Source organism: Sorex fumeus, unplaced genomic scaffold (assembly GCF_029834395.1).
Source record: "Sorex fumeus unplaced genomic scaffold, SorFum_2.1 ptg000169l, whole genome shotgun sequence".
Lineage (NCBI taxonomy): Eukaryota > Metazoa > Chordata > Mammalia > Eulipotyphla > Soricidae > Sorex > Sorex fumeus.
In genome coordinates, this window is record NW_026606226.1 from 1 (window position 1) to 11,991 (window position 11,991).

The 11,991-nt window shown below is 65.1% G+C and overlaps 1 protein-coding gene across 1 annotated transcript; it reads left to right on the top strand.

The window, feature by feature from the left end:
• Nucleotides 1-1,054: 1,054 nt before the first annotated feature.
• LOC130016969 (tripartite motif-containing protein 29-like) lies at nt 1,055-9,788 on the top strand (the record flags this gene model as incomplete). The annotated part of the gene is given in 10 exon segments (XM_056107706.1): nt 1,055-1,172; nt 1,431-1,526; nt 1,791-2,024; nt 3,706-3,733; nt 3,736-3,903; nt 5,393-5,491; nt 6,268-6,360; nt 7,188-7,283; nt 8,991-9,067; nt 9,642-9,788. Coding segments are annotated over 10 exon segments (1,072 nt in total), but the record flags the coding sequence as incomplete, so codon positions are not given.
• Nucleotides 9,789-11,991: the final 2,203 nt, after the last annotated feature.

Below are 11,991 nucleotides of genomic sequence, written 5' to 3' on the forward strand. Positions count from 1 at the left end.
CTCCATCTAGCTTGCTCCTGGGGCTGACCAGGCCGTCTTGGGATGCTGGTGGGGGTGACCAGTGCTCCTCCTCCAGCCCCGTTAGGGTCCTGGTGCGCAGCGGAGGCCCCCTCCCCTCCGCGCCCCGGGCTGGGCTGCTTGGGCACGTCCTCCTCTCCAGCCCTGCGTCTGCAGCCCCCCGGGGGCCCCTGCTAGGGGGCTCCTGGACCCGCCTGCCGCTCTGATGAAGGAAAGGTCAGCGCAGCACTGCCCGCAGCCAACGTCCGGCCAGAGCTCCCCAGGCCTTTCCTGCAGACTTGGCTGTTCCGGCCTCACAAGATCGGGCTTGTGTGTCCTCCATGCTGAAGGGTTCTGGAGTGTCCCCAGTGAGCCGGGCGCCCAGCAGCAGAGCTGGGGAGCTCCTGGGCCCTCGGGCCTGCTCCTGGCCTCTGTGGCAGCTGTTTTTCTGGGGAGGAAAGTGTGGATGTGAGCCTGATGTGCCCACCTGACCCAGGCCCCGCAGTGAACCCCTGCCTCCCCTCCCCCTCTCCCCTCCCCTCCCCTCCCTCCCATTCCCTCACCCCTCCCTCCCTCTCCCCTTCCCTCACCCCTCTCCTCTCCTCTCCCCTCGCCTTCCCCTCCCCCTCACCCCTGCCCTCCCCTCCTCCCCTCCTCTCTTCCCCTCTACCCTCCCCCTCCTTCCTCCCCTTCCCCTTCCCTCCCTCTTCCCTTCCCCTCCCCTCCCTCCTTCCGTTCCCTCTCTCTCCTCCCCCTCTCCCCTTGCCTTTCCCTCCCCTCTACCCTGCCCTCCCCTCTCTCTCCTCCCCTTCCCTCCACCCTCCCTCCCCTCTCCCCTCCCCCTTCCTTCTCCCCTCTCCTCCCCTCCCCCTTCCTTCTCTTCTCTCTTCCCTCTCCCCTCCGTTCTCCCTCTCCCTCCCCTCCCCTCTGCCTTCTCTCCCCTCCTCTCTTCACCCCCTCCTCTTCTTTACCCTGTCCCCTCCCCCCTTCTCCGCTCCCCTCCCTCGCCTGGAAGTCCTCCCCGGGGCCTGCAGCCCGTTCCCCTTCCCACAAACAGGTTTATGGCCATGCCTGCCCAGACAGAGCTCGGCGGCAGCACCCGCTCCTGCGTGCCACACCGGCCCCACGTCATGCCCGAGAAACGTGGCACAGTTACTGCTGGGGACACGCCCGGGGTGGAGCTGCCCCCTCCCTCCCTGAGCTTAAAAGAGCACCCCCCCCCCCATGCTCACCCCCAGGACGAGGGAAAGGAGGGAGTCCATAAGGGAGAGAGCTTTTCTCCCTGGGGCGGGGAGCAGACAGAGGCTTCAGCCACATAAGGGGCGTCTGGACGTCAGCGTGGGGCGGCTCTGGGGCTCGGCTCTGGGGCTCCCCGTGCAGAGGGGCCCAGCCCACCCCTGAGCGCCCACCCTGAGCGCCCACCCTTCCCGCAGACGGAGCTGTCCCTGCAGAAGGAGCAGCTGCAGCTCAAGATCATCGAGACAGAGGACGAGGCCGAGAAGTGGCAGAAGGAGAAGGACCGCATCAAGGTGGGCTTCCCGCAGCCCCGCGTCCTCCTCCCCGCCCTGGCGCTGCCCCTGGGCCCGCAGATCCGCTCGTGAGACCCGAGAGGCCCTGTGCCCGCCCCGTCGCGGGCCCAGCCCCACGCGCTAGGGCCGGGTCCCTCAGTCTGAGCGCTGAACCCACTGTCCTGCCGCTGCTCCTGCGGGCGCAGTCCCAGGGGGCCCTGAGGTGGCGCGGCAGGACGGGGTCTGGGGTGGCGCCGCGCTAAGAGGGTCCCGCGCTGTCCCCAGAGCTTCACCACCAACGAGAAGGCCATCCTGGAGCAGAACTTCCGCGACCTGGTGCGCGACCTGGAGAAGCAGAAGGAGGAGGTGCGGGCGGCGCTGGAGCAGCGCGAGCAGGACGCCGTGGACCAGGTGAAGGTCATCGTGGACGCGCTGGACGAGCGGGCCAAGCTGCTGCACGAGGACAAGCAGACGCGCGAGCAGCTGCACGGCATCAGCGACTCCGTGCTGTTCCTGCAGGTACCCGCCCGCAGCCCCTTGTCGTCCTGCCGCCCCCCCTTCTGCCGCCTTCCTTGCTTCACCCTTTCTTCTTTTGACCTTCCTTCCCTATTTCCTTTCTCTCCTCCCTCTCCCTCCCTCCCTTCCTTCCTTCAACTCTTCCTTCCTTCCTTCTTTCCTTTCTTCCTTCCTCCCTCCTATCCTCCCTCCCTCCTCCCTCCTCCTTCCTTCCTTCCCTTCCTTCCTTCCTTCCTTCCTTCCTCCCTCCCTTCCTCCCTCCCTCCCTTCCTCCCTCCCTCCCTCCCTCCCTCTTTCCACCTTTCCTACCTACCTATCTTCTTCCTCCTTCCTTCCTCCCTCCTTTCTTCCTTCCCTCCCTCCTTCCTTCTTCTTTTCCTTTCTTCCTCCTCCCTCCCTCCCTCCCTCCCTCCCTCCTTTCTTCCTTCCACCCTTCCTTCCTTCCTTCCTTCCTTCCACCCTTCCTTCCTTCCTTCCTCCTTCCACCCTTCCTTCCTTCCTTCCTTCCTTCCTCTCTTCATTCCACTTTTCCTTCCACTCTACCTTCTTTCCTCCCTCCCTTTCTTCCTTCCTCCCTCCCTTCCTTCTTCCTTCCTTCCACTCTTCTTTCCTTTCTCCCTCCCTCCCTCCATCTCTCCCTCCCTCCCTCCATCTCTCCCTCCCCCTCCCTCCCTCCCACCTTCCCTTTTTTCTCCTTTCTTCCTTTCTTCCTTATTTCCATCCATCCATCCAATCATCATTCCTTCCTCCTTTCCTTCTTTTTTACCCTCCTTTCCTCCTTCCCTCCCTCCGTCCCTTCTTCCACCCACCCACCCATCCGCCTATGAAACTCTTCACGCATCAGCCACCTACCCAAACATCTCCCCACTGATGTCATCCATCCGCTCCATCCACTCCTGCGCCCGGTGACCCAGCTCTCCGCCATCCACCCATCCATCTCTCACCTACTCACCTAAGCGCGTCCACCTACTCAGTGCGCCGAGCCATCCCTCCGAGTCATCTCCCTCCCTCCTTGGAAGCTGGCATGTCACCTTGTACCAGCATCAATAGTTGCGCTGTCCCCCACAGTGTCAGACTTGGGGGGGGGAGTGCTGTAACCTGGGTGTCTGCGCGGTGGTTCTTATCCTGGATCTTGTCTGTCTTTCCATCCCTCCCTGCTTCTACCTGCTCGGGTGTTTGGGGGTATTCATGCATGCCCGGTGCTCTCCTAGGTGCCGTGGAGAATAGAGAAATAGGAAACATGTTTTTTTGCCCCAAGGAGCAGCAATCCAGAGGGAAGATAAGGCATAGGCAATTAGAGGACAATGGAGGAGGGTGTGTAATTAAATGATAAAGCGTCTGGCTGGGGAGATAAGGGCAGGAGCTCGGAAGGGCAGCAGGCTGGGCCTGGGCCACCCGGGGAGGAGGAGAAGGAGGGGAAGAGGAGTTCAGTGGACCTGAGGCCTGGTGGGCCCTGAGCAGAGGCGGGTGCACCAGTGAGGGGAAGGGCAGAGCAAGGTCCAAGGAGGAGGGGGAGGACGGAGCTACCTCCAGAGGGACCCAGACGAGTCATCTTCCCTCACAGTCCCAGCCCAGGTTCCCCGGGTCTTAGGACCCTCCCCTGAGCCTTGGGGTGTGCGAGATGCACTGGGGGGGGGGGGCGGGGGTTCCCAGGCAGGTGACGGCTGGTCTCCTCTGGCTGCAGGAATTTGGAGCACTGATGAGCAACTACTCGCTCCACCGCCCCTGCCCACCTACCACGTCCTGCTGGAGGGTGAGGGGCTGGGTCAGTCGCTGGGCAACTTCAAGGATGACCTGCTCAACGTGTGCATGCGGCACGTGGAGAAGATGTGCAAGGCCGACCTCAGCCGCAGCTTCATCGAGAGGAGCCACATGGAGAACGGTAGTGGGCCGGGGAGGGGACTGGGGATGGGGAGAGGACTGGGGCCCTGAGGAGGGGGACTGGGGCCCGCAGGAAGGTTCTGGGGCCCTGAGGAGGGTACTGGGCCTCAGAGGAGGGTATTGGGGCCCAGAGGAGGGTATTGGGGCCCTGAGGAGGGTACTGGGGCCCGGAAGAAGGTACTGGGGCCCTGGAGGAGGATACTGGGCCTCAGAGGAGGGTATTGGGGCCCAGAGGAGGGTACTGGGTTCCGGAGGAGAGTACTGGAGCCCAAAGAAGGGTATTGGGGCCCCAGAGAAGGGTATTGGGGGCTCAGAGGAGGGTATTGGGGCCCGGAGGAGGGTATTGGGGTCCGGAGGAGGGTATTGGGGCCAAGAGGAGGGTATTGGGGGCCCCAAAGAAAGGTATTGGGGCCCAAAGAGAGTATTGGGGACCAGAGGAGTGTATTTGGGCCAGGAGGAAGGTACTGGGGATCCAGAGGAGGGAACTGGGGCCTAGAGGAGAGTACTGAGGGTCAGAGAAGGGTACTGGGGGCCAGAGGAGGGCATTGGGAACCGGAAGAGGGTATTGGACCTAGAGGAGGGTATTGGGGCCCAGAGGAGGGTACTGGGGCCCGGTGGAGGGTACTGGGAGCCCGAAGGAAGGTACTAGGGCCTGGAGAAGGGTATTGGAACCCAGAGGTGGGTATTAGGGGCCTGAAGGAGGTTACTGGGACCCCAGAGAAGTGTACTGGGGGTCCAGAGAAAGTATTGGGGGCCCAGAGAAAGGTAATGGGGCCCGGAGAGGGTATTGGGTGCCCCACAGGAGGATATTAGGGCCCGGATGAGGGTATTAGGGGCCAGAGAGGGGTATTGGGGCCCAGAGAAGGGTAGTTCAGGACTGCCCAGTTCAGATGCTCAGTCCCTGCCCCCTGCCCCCGCCCTGGGCTTGCCGTTGGCAGGGATGGAGCCCCCACACCTCACTGGCTCTGAGGCCTCCCCGCGTGGTGTGTGCCATGGGTCAGCCTCGGGTAAAGCTCCACAGAGTCCCACGGAAGCTCAGATTCCCATGGGGGGGTGGCGTCTTGAGAGGATGGGGTGGTGCTGGCCTGTCTTGGCTGCGCTGGGCAAGGTTGAAGCCTGAGGGGCACTGGGACCCACCCATGGAAGACCCCCCAGCCCATGAGAGCACCACCTCCCACAACCCTTCCCAGCCAACCAGCCCAACTTGGAATCTGCCCTTCCCCCCGAGGATGCAGCTGGTTCAGGACTTGAACCCCAGCTCTGCCTGTGGGACCTAGGAAAGCGGCCCCAGTCCCCTGTCTGTCTCGGCGACCCCAGAGGCTGCTGAACAGAGAAATAAGAGCGGACCTCACAGGGGCCAACCGAGGTGCAGACACCCCAGGGCCCAGATGTGGGCCCTGAGCCCTTCCTCTGAGGGGGCCAATCCCTGGGTTGGGAAAGGGAGAGCCAGTATGCCTTGGAGCAGTCCCCTCACTTGGCTGTGTCCCCAGGGAGTGACCACCGCTACATGAACAGTTACAACAGCTACAGCAGTGAATGGAGTGCCCCAGAGACCATGAAGAGGTACTCGATGTACCTGACACCCAAGGGTGAGTCAGCCTGCCCTCGGCTGGGGGGCTTGGGGTGGGTCTGCCTGCCCTCAGACACATATGCACACGTTTATATATGCACAGACGTGTGTACATACACACATATGCAAGCACACACAGAGACATGGGTGTGTGCAAATGGTGGGAGGGACTGAGGGGCCCCAGAGGTGAGCTCAGGAGACAGGAAACTCTGCCCCACTCAGGTTGGGCTACTGGGGGAGTCCGGGCAGACAGGGACCCTCCCCCCACTCTGCCTGTGGGAGTCAACACCCTGCACGGGTGCAGACAGCTGGGGTGCCCTGGGCTGGCCTGGGTCAGGCGGGACGGTGGGGTGAAGGGACAGGTTTCTGCAATGCCCCCTGTGCTGGTGTCAGGAGGGGTCCCTGCCCTGAGAAGGGGCTGAAGGCAGGCCAGGAGGGGCCAGGAGAGTGAAGGTGCCTGTCCTGGGAGTCTGGGGGGGGCGGCACCTAAGGGAGACACAGGCCTCGGGGGGTCCCCACACCGCTGCCCCTGCTGGCCCCCGCCCTGACTGGCACCCCTGGCCCGTGCACTGGTGACCCTCGTGGCTGCTGTGGGTGCCCACCATCCTAGGTCTCCAGGACTGCGTCCGGGGGATAGGGGTCCCGCCTCTCGGAGGGGGACCCGGGATGACTCAGGTCTTGCACTGTACCGTAAGGTGCTTCTCAGAGCCAGCAGCCAGGCCCCAGGAGGTGCGGGGCAGACTGGGCAGGAGCCGGAGGGCCCTGGCCTCGAGTAGCCCCATTTCTGCCCCACAGCCGGAGCCCGGACGTCCTACCAGCCCGGGTCGCCCAGCCGCCTCTCCAAGGAGACCAACCAGAAGAACTTCAACAACCTCTACGGCACCAAAGGTGGGCGCTGGGGTGGGTGCAAGCACTCACACGTATGTGACTGTGCGGGTGCGTGTGGGAGGAGTATGCGTGGAGGTGCTAGTGTGCATTCTGCGTAGGAATGTGCATGTGTGACGTCACCCACGGGCAGGGCAGTGGGATGCGCCTCAGCCCCTGTTCTCCCCAGGGCTCAGCAAGTACGGAGGCTCGGGATCTCCCTGACAGTCCAGTGCTGAGTTGGACCAGGCCACTGGGGTTGGACCACATGTACCTACGGCCAGAAACAGGGGGCCTGGGCGTGGTCTGTGCCCCTGAACCCGCCTGTGGGCGTGGCCAGTGCCCGAGCCCCGCCTGTGGGCGTGGCCTATGTCCAGAGTCCTGCCCGTGGGCGTGGCCTGTGCCCCTAGGCCCGCCTGTGGGCGTGGCATTGCCCTGCTAGTCCCGTGGTGAGACCTAGCACCGGACCCACCATGAGGACGGGAAGGACATGGGGGGCTTGTGAGGATCCTCCCTGTGAGATCAGGTTCCTGAGGAGCAACACTGCCCCGTCCCCCCAATTCACGACAGGCAGCCAGAGGTGACGCAGCATCAGCCTCCCAGCACCTGAGTCAGCTAAGGGGGCAGCCCCCAGACAGGGGTCCAGCCGTGTGGGTGGCTCAGCCTGGTAGCGGGGACGGGGGGCCTGCGGGGGCCCCACCATTGTGTGTGTGTATGGACACAAGGGCCAGCGGGCTGGGCAGGGCCCCACCACTGTGTGTGTGTGTGCATGGATAGCAAGCAGGCGGTCTGGGGGGCCTCGCGGCAGCCCCTGGGGTGTCGGGGCCCCTTGCTGACACTCTGGTCCGTAGGGAACTATACATCGCGCGTGTGGGAATTCTCCTCCACCATCCAGAGCTCTGAGGACTCGCCCCCCGTCCAGGGGAACTCCTCCTTCTCCCTGAAAGGTGAGCCCCGCTCCTGAGCCCTGGCAGCCCTGCACCCGAGCCTGGGGTGCACCCCCCTCCCTCCCTGCCACAGAGGCTCTTCAGCCTCACCCCCACACTCCTCCACCTCAGCCCCCACAATGCCAGGGCTGCCGGGGGTGGTGGGGGCAGGTGGTCTCAGGCTCCCGGGGGCCACCTGTCCCCCAAACTCTGAGACAGGCCAGTGACTCAGAGGGTCGGTCTCCTGTGCCCTGGGCTGGGTGATGGGAGCAGGCTGGAGCCAGACCCCAGGGGACTCCTCATGTTTCCTTGGAAAGCCGGGGTGCCCTGGGCTGGGGCTCAGTCGGCCTGCCCGTGGGGTCCCAGATTCAGGCCCAAAGGAAGGGTAAATGGGTCGAGCGACAGAAGGTGGGGAGGGTTGACCCGGGTTCAATCCCTGGCATCCTATATGCCCCCCACCAAGCATGCCAGGAGTGATCCCTGAGTGCAGAGCCAGGAGTAACCCCTGAGCATCACTGGGTGTGACCCCCCAAAAAAGTTAAAAAAAAGAGAGAGAGAGGCTGAGCAGGCTGGAGTGGGCAGCTGGGGGACACGCAGCCCCCCAAGGGGCACTCAGGCTGCAGACCGAGGGCTCTCATAACAGGGGCCAGGGGAGGGGGAAGGGGCTACCACCCGGCTGCCAGCGTGGCAGCCCGACGGCCACTCCAGCAGTCCCAGGAGGCGGGACAGGAGACAGTCCCCAGTGTGGCCAGGGGAGCCTGCACACCCAGCATCCCCCTGGGGGAGCCCCCGGAGGAGGCAGCGGCCCCTGGGCCAGGCGCCCCCAGGCTGCTGACGCTCCCTCTCTCCCGCAGGCAGCGGGAAGGGCCCCTATCAGCTCAGCACCCTGGGCCGGGCCACCGCGGAGGTGTCCAACCCTCGGGAGCGCGGTGGGCCGCTCAGAGACCACACGGGTACCTGCCTGACCCTTGCTCCCGGGGCTCGTGGCCCCCAGACCCCCCTGGCTGAGGGGTGCTGCCGCACTGCTACCCTCCAGAACCCTGCCCGCTGAGCTAGGCTGCCCACCCCTTCCTGCGGCTCCCCAGGACCCCTGGGCCCTCTCCCGAGCAGCGGGTGAGATCCACTGGTTTCTCATCCGCGTCCTGTATCTTTCCCCCCCCCCCCAGCTGTGGGGACATGGGAAGGAACCCCTCACACTCCCCTGACCCCCAACCCCACACCTATACCTTCTGGCATGGAGCCCCCCCTTGGCGGCTGCCTGAACCCCAACCCCATGCAGGCTCCAGCGAGCTGAGCAGGGTCCCCAGGAGGGGGGCTGGCATCATGTGGGTGCTGGCTGGGCGTGGCCTCATGCACGGGCAGCTAGGGGCTGGGGCGGGGGTGCTGGGGGTCTGGGCAGGGGTGCTGGGGGCCCGAGCGGGGGTGCTGGGGGCGCTATGCTATCTGCAGGGAGGCAGAGGAGGCTAGGTAGCAGGGCCGGGGGGTTCTCAACCTGAGCTAGGGTGACCTGCTCCCAGTCCCCCTGGCCTGCTCCTCCTCCTTCTGTCTGTCTGACTGCCTCCTCCCTTTGGTTGGCACCCCCAGGATTTCCTGTGGTGCCCCTGGCTCTTGAGGGGCCGTGGAGCTTGGTGGCTCTTTGGAGAAGGATGTGAGCTGCCTGGTGCCTGCGTGGGGCAGCAGCCCTGCCCCCCTCACCCCCGACTCTCACCCCTGACTCTCACCCCTCAGGCTACCCCTCCCTCCTGCGGAGCCAGAGCCCCAAGGCCCAGCCCCAGACTTGGAAATCTGGCAAGCACACCATGCTGGTGAGTGAGGGGCCCCGCGAGAGCCCACTGGGACAGGCATGGCCCTCCCCACCCCCACTGTTCCTTCTTGTGTAGGGCCCGTGAGAGGATGGAGCGAGGAGCTGGGATGAAAGGGCCTGAGCATTCAGCCAAGATGGGCCTGACCTGAGCACCTGCATTCAGCCAAGGGTGGGCCTGACCTCAGCACCTGCATTCAGCCAAGGATGGGTCTGGCCTGAGCACCTGCATTCAGCCAAGGGTGCTGGAGAGACCGGGGCCAGGCTGTGGGGGCCCAGTGAGAGCCGGGTTTGTCCATCTGTGTAAACGTGGACATAAGAACTCCTCAGGCGAGGGTCCTGGTGTGCCCTGAGTGGGTTTCCTGCAGAGCAGGAAGGGGGGCACTAGGGGGTGTGGGGGCTTCTGTGAAGAAACCACTTGGATGAGGCTCAGGTCATGCCCGCGACTGGCTGGATGGAGTCTAGGTCGGGCTTGAACCCGGGACCAACCCTGGGCAGAGAGCCCAGGGGTTAGAGCGCAGGGCTCAGGGGTGTGGGAGCGCCGTCTGGGGTGCCCTGACGCTTCTGTCCCCCCGCAGTCTCACTACCGGCCGTTCTACGTGAACAAAGGCAACGGCATCGGCTCCAACGAGGCGCCTTGAGCAGCCGTGCCCGCACCCGGCCCCAGCCTGCCCCCCGCTCTCGCCTGCTCAGCTCCTGCTCTCGGGCCTGCTCTACGCTGGACACTGGTCGTCCCTGGCCAGGGGCGGGCCACCTCCTGCTGGACCCCCCTCTGCTTGCTGGCAGGCTGGGTACCGGGTGCCCAGGCCTGCGGGTCACTGCGGGGCGAGTGGAGCCCGTCACCTTCCAGTGGGCCGCCCCTCCCCCAGCTGCCCATCGAGAGGATTCAGAATTGGGGGCCCCAGTGCCCGCCTGGCGGAGCTGCCCCCCCTCTGCGGGGAGTCCCCGTGGGTCCACATTGCACTGCCGGGCCTGGGGACTCACTGTGTCTCCCTCCTCCGAGTCACCCCGACTTTCCGGGGGGGCCCGGTGCTGGCCCCGGAGCTGAGGGTCTCCCCAGCCTCCTCCTTCCTCTCACTGCCCCTTCGTGGCCCCAGGCCTGGGGAAGAGACCAGACGCAGGGCTGTGGGGGGCGGTGGCCAGCTTGCAGGGGTGAGGGGGCAGGGAAGGGCGTTCTGCTTGGCACCCCCCTCCGGAATAAACTGTTTATCACTCCCTGTCGTGTGTGACCTGTGTCTTCCTGGGCCCAGGAGAGCGTGCCCCCTTGCCCTCCCCCAGTGATGCCTGGGGACCCCCACATCCTCATTTCCCGCTGAGTGCAGGGGTGCATGGTTGCCAGGCCTTGGCCAGAGATGAGCAGCAGAGGGAGGAGGGGGGTGGGGAGCAGCGGGCCCCCAGGTCGGCCTCCCCAAGGGAGCCGCTCTCCCAGTCTGAGTGCAGGCTGACCAAGGCTCCCACTGAGGGTCTCGGCCAATGATGGGATCCGGGGGAGCAGCCCTCCTGTTTTTTTTCCCATTTTGGGTCACACCCGGCAATGCCCAGGGGTTACTCCTGGCTCTGCACTCAGGAATTACTCCTGGCGGTGCTCAGGGGGACCATCTGGGATGCTGGGGATCGAACCCGGGTCGGCTGCGTGCAAGGCAAACGCCTTACCCGCGTGCTATCACTCCAGCCCAGCCCTCCTGGTTTGAGAGTCCAAAGAAGCAGGTGAGGCCTCCTGTCCCATGAACCTGGAGCAGCCTGTAGGGCAGTCAGAGACGGCTTCCTGGAGGAGGTGAGCAAGCAGGGAAGAAGCTTGGCCAGGATGGAGGGAGCCAGGGTGCCTCCTGGAGGTGGGAGCTCAGGGCGCTCTTCCTTGCCCCATCAGCTGTGTCCCCCACCCCCAGCTTGTTCCTGCTGTCTCTGGGCTGACCGCCCCATCTCCCTGGACACTTCTCCTGGCCTTCCCGAGCTGGTGTGGATGGAAGGAACCGGACAGCTCAGGGCTCCGTACAGGGGTGGTGGGGACCCCCCATTCCTGAGGCCCCGTCCCACGGGCCCGGGACCCCATCAGAAAGGTTGCGGGATCCCCACACTGCCTGTGCTCTCTGGTCTGGCCCGCGGGTCCACCCCCGTCTGTGGTGCCGGGACCCCCAGACCGGGCTCCTGTGGACAGGCGTCCGAGGGGGCACGGAGTGAGCAAAGGCTGCAGGGAGCAAATTGTCCCTGCGGGGGGCGTGGGACGTCCACGGCCGAGGGCCATGCTGTGGAGCCGGCTGGTCCGGCCGCCCCGGCCCAGCTGTGACCTCGGCCCAGCTCCAGCCTCTGGAGCCTCCGCCAGGCCCGGGCCTCCTGGGAAATAAACAGCCGCACACCTGGCAGGGCACGTGCTCCCTAATTGGGACAGGAAAATATTATTGTTGTTGAACTGGCAGCAGCCGCAGCAACAATGTCCCCGCGTGGGACACAGCCTGATTTTCTCGTCCTCCGGAGCCCGGGGCCTTTGCACAGGAAGGTGTGGGGGCCGCTGGACCGTCCCCACCTTTCCGGTCCCCTGCACCCGGGCGCCCTGCAGTTCTGAATATGGCCGGCAGGTGGCAGCATCCCACCGCAGTTATTGGGCCCTGAGCCGACCTTCTGCAGGTGGGCGGGGGGGACTGGAGACCCCCAGTCTTTGCACTCCAGAAAGCCCCTTCAGCCCGGGGAAACCGAGACGGAGACGTGGAAGATGACAGGCAACCAGGTGCTCGCGGCTTGCTCCTCTGAGCCCTGCCCCCCTTAGGGCACAGGGGATCAGTGGAGGGTCCTCTCCCCCCCCCCCCAGGGAGGGTCCCAGGGCTACTGAAGGAGTTGGGGGTCCCTCTGTGCAGGGCCCAGCTGCAAGCTCTGGGGAGAAGCCTGGCGCGGTGGGGGCGGGAGGGGCCAGGGTGCAGGAGCAAGCAGCCTGGA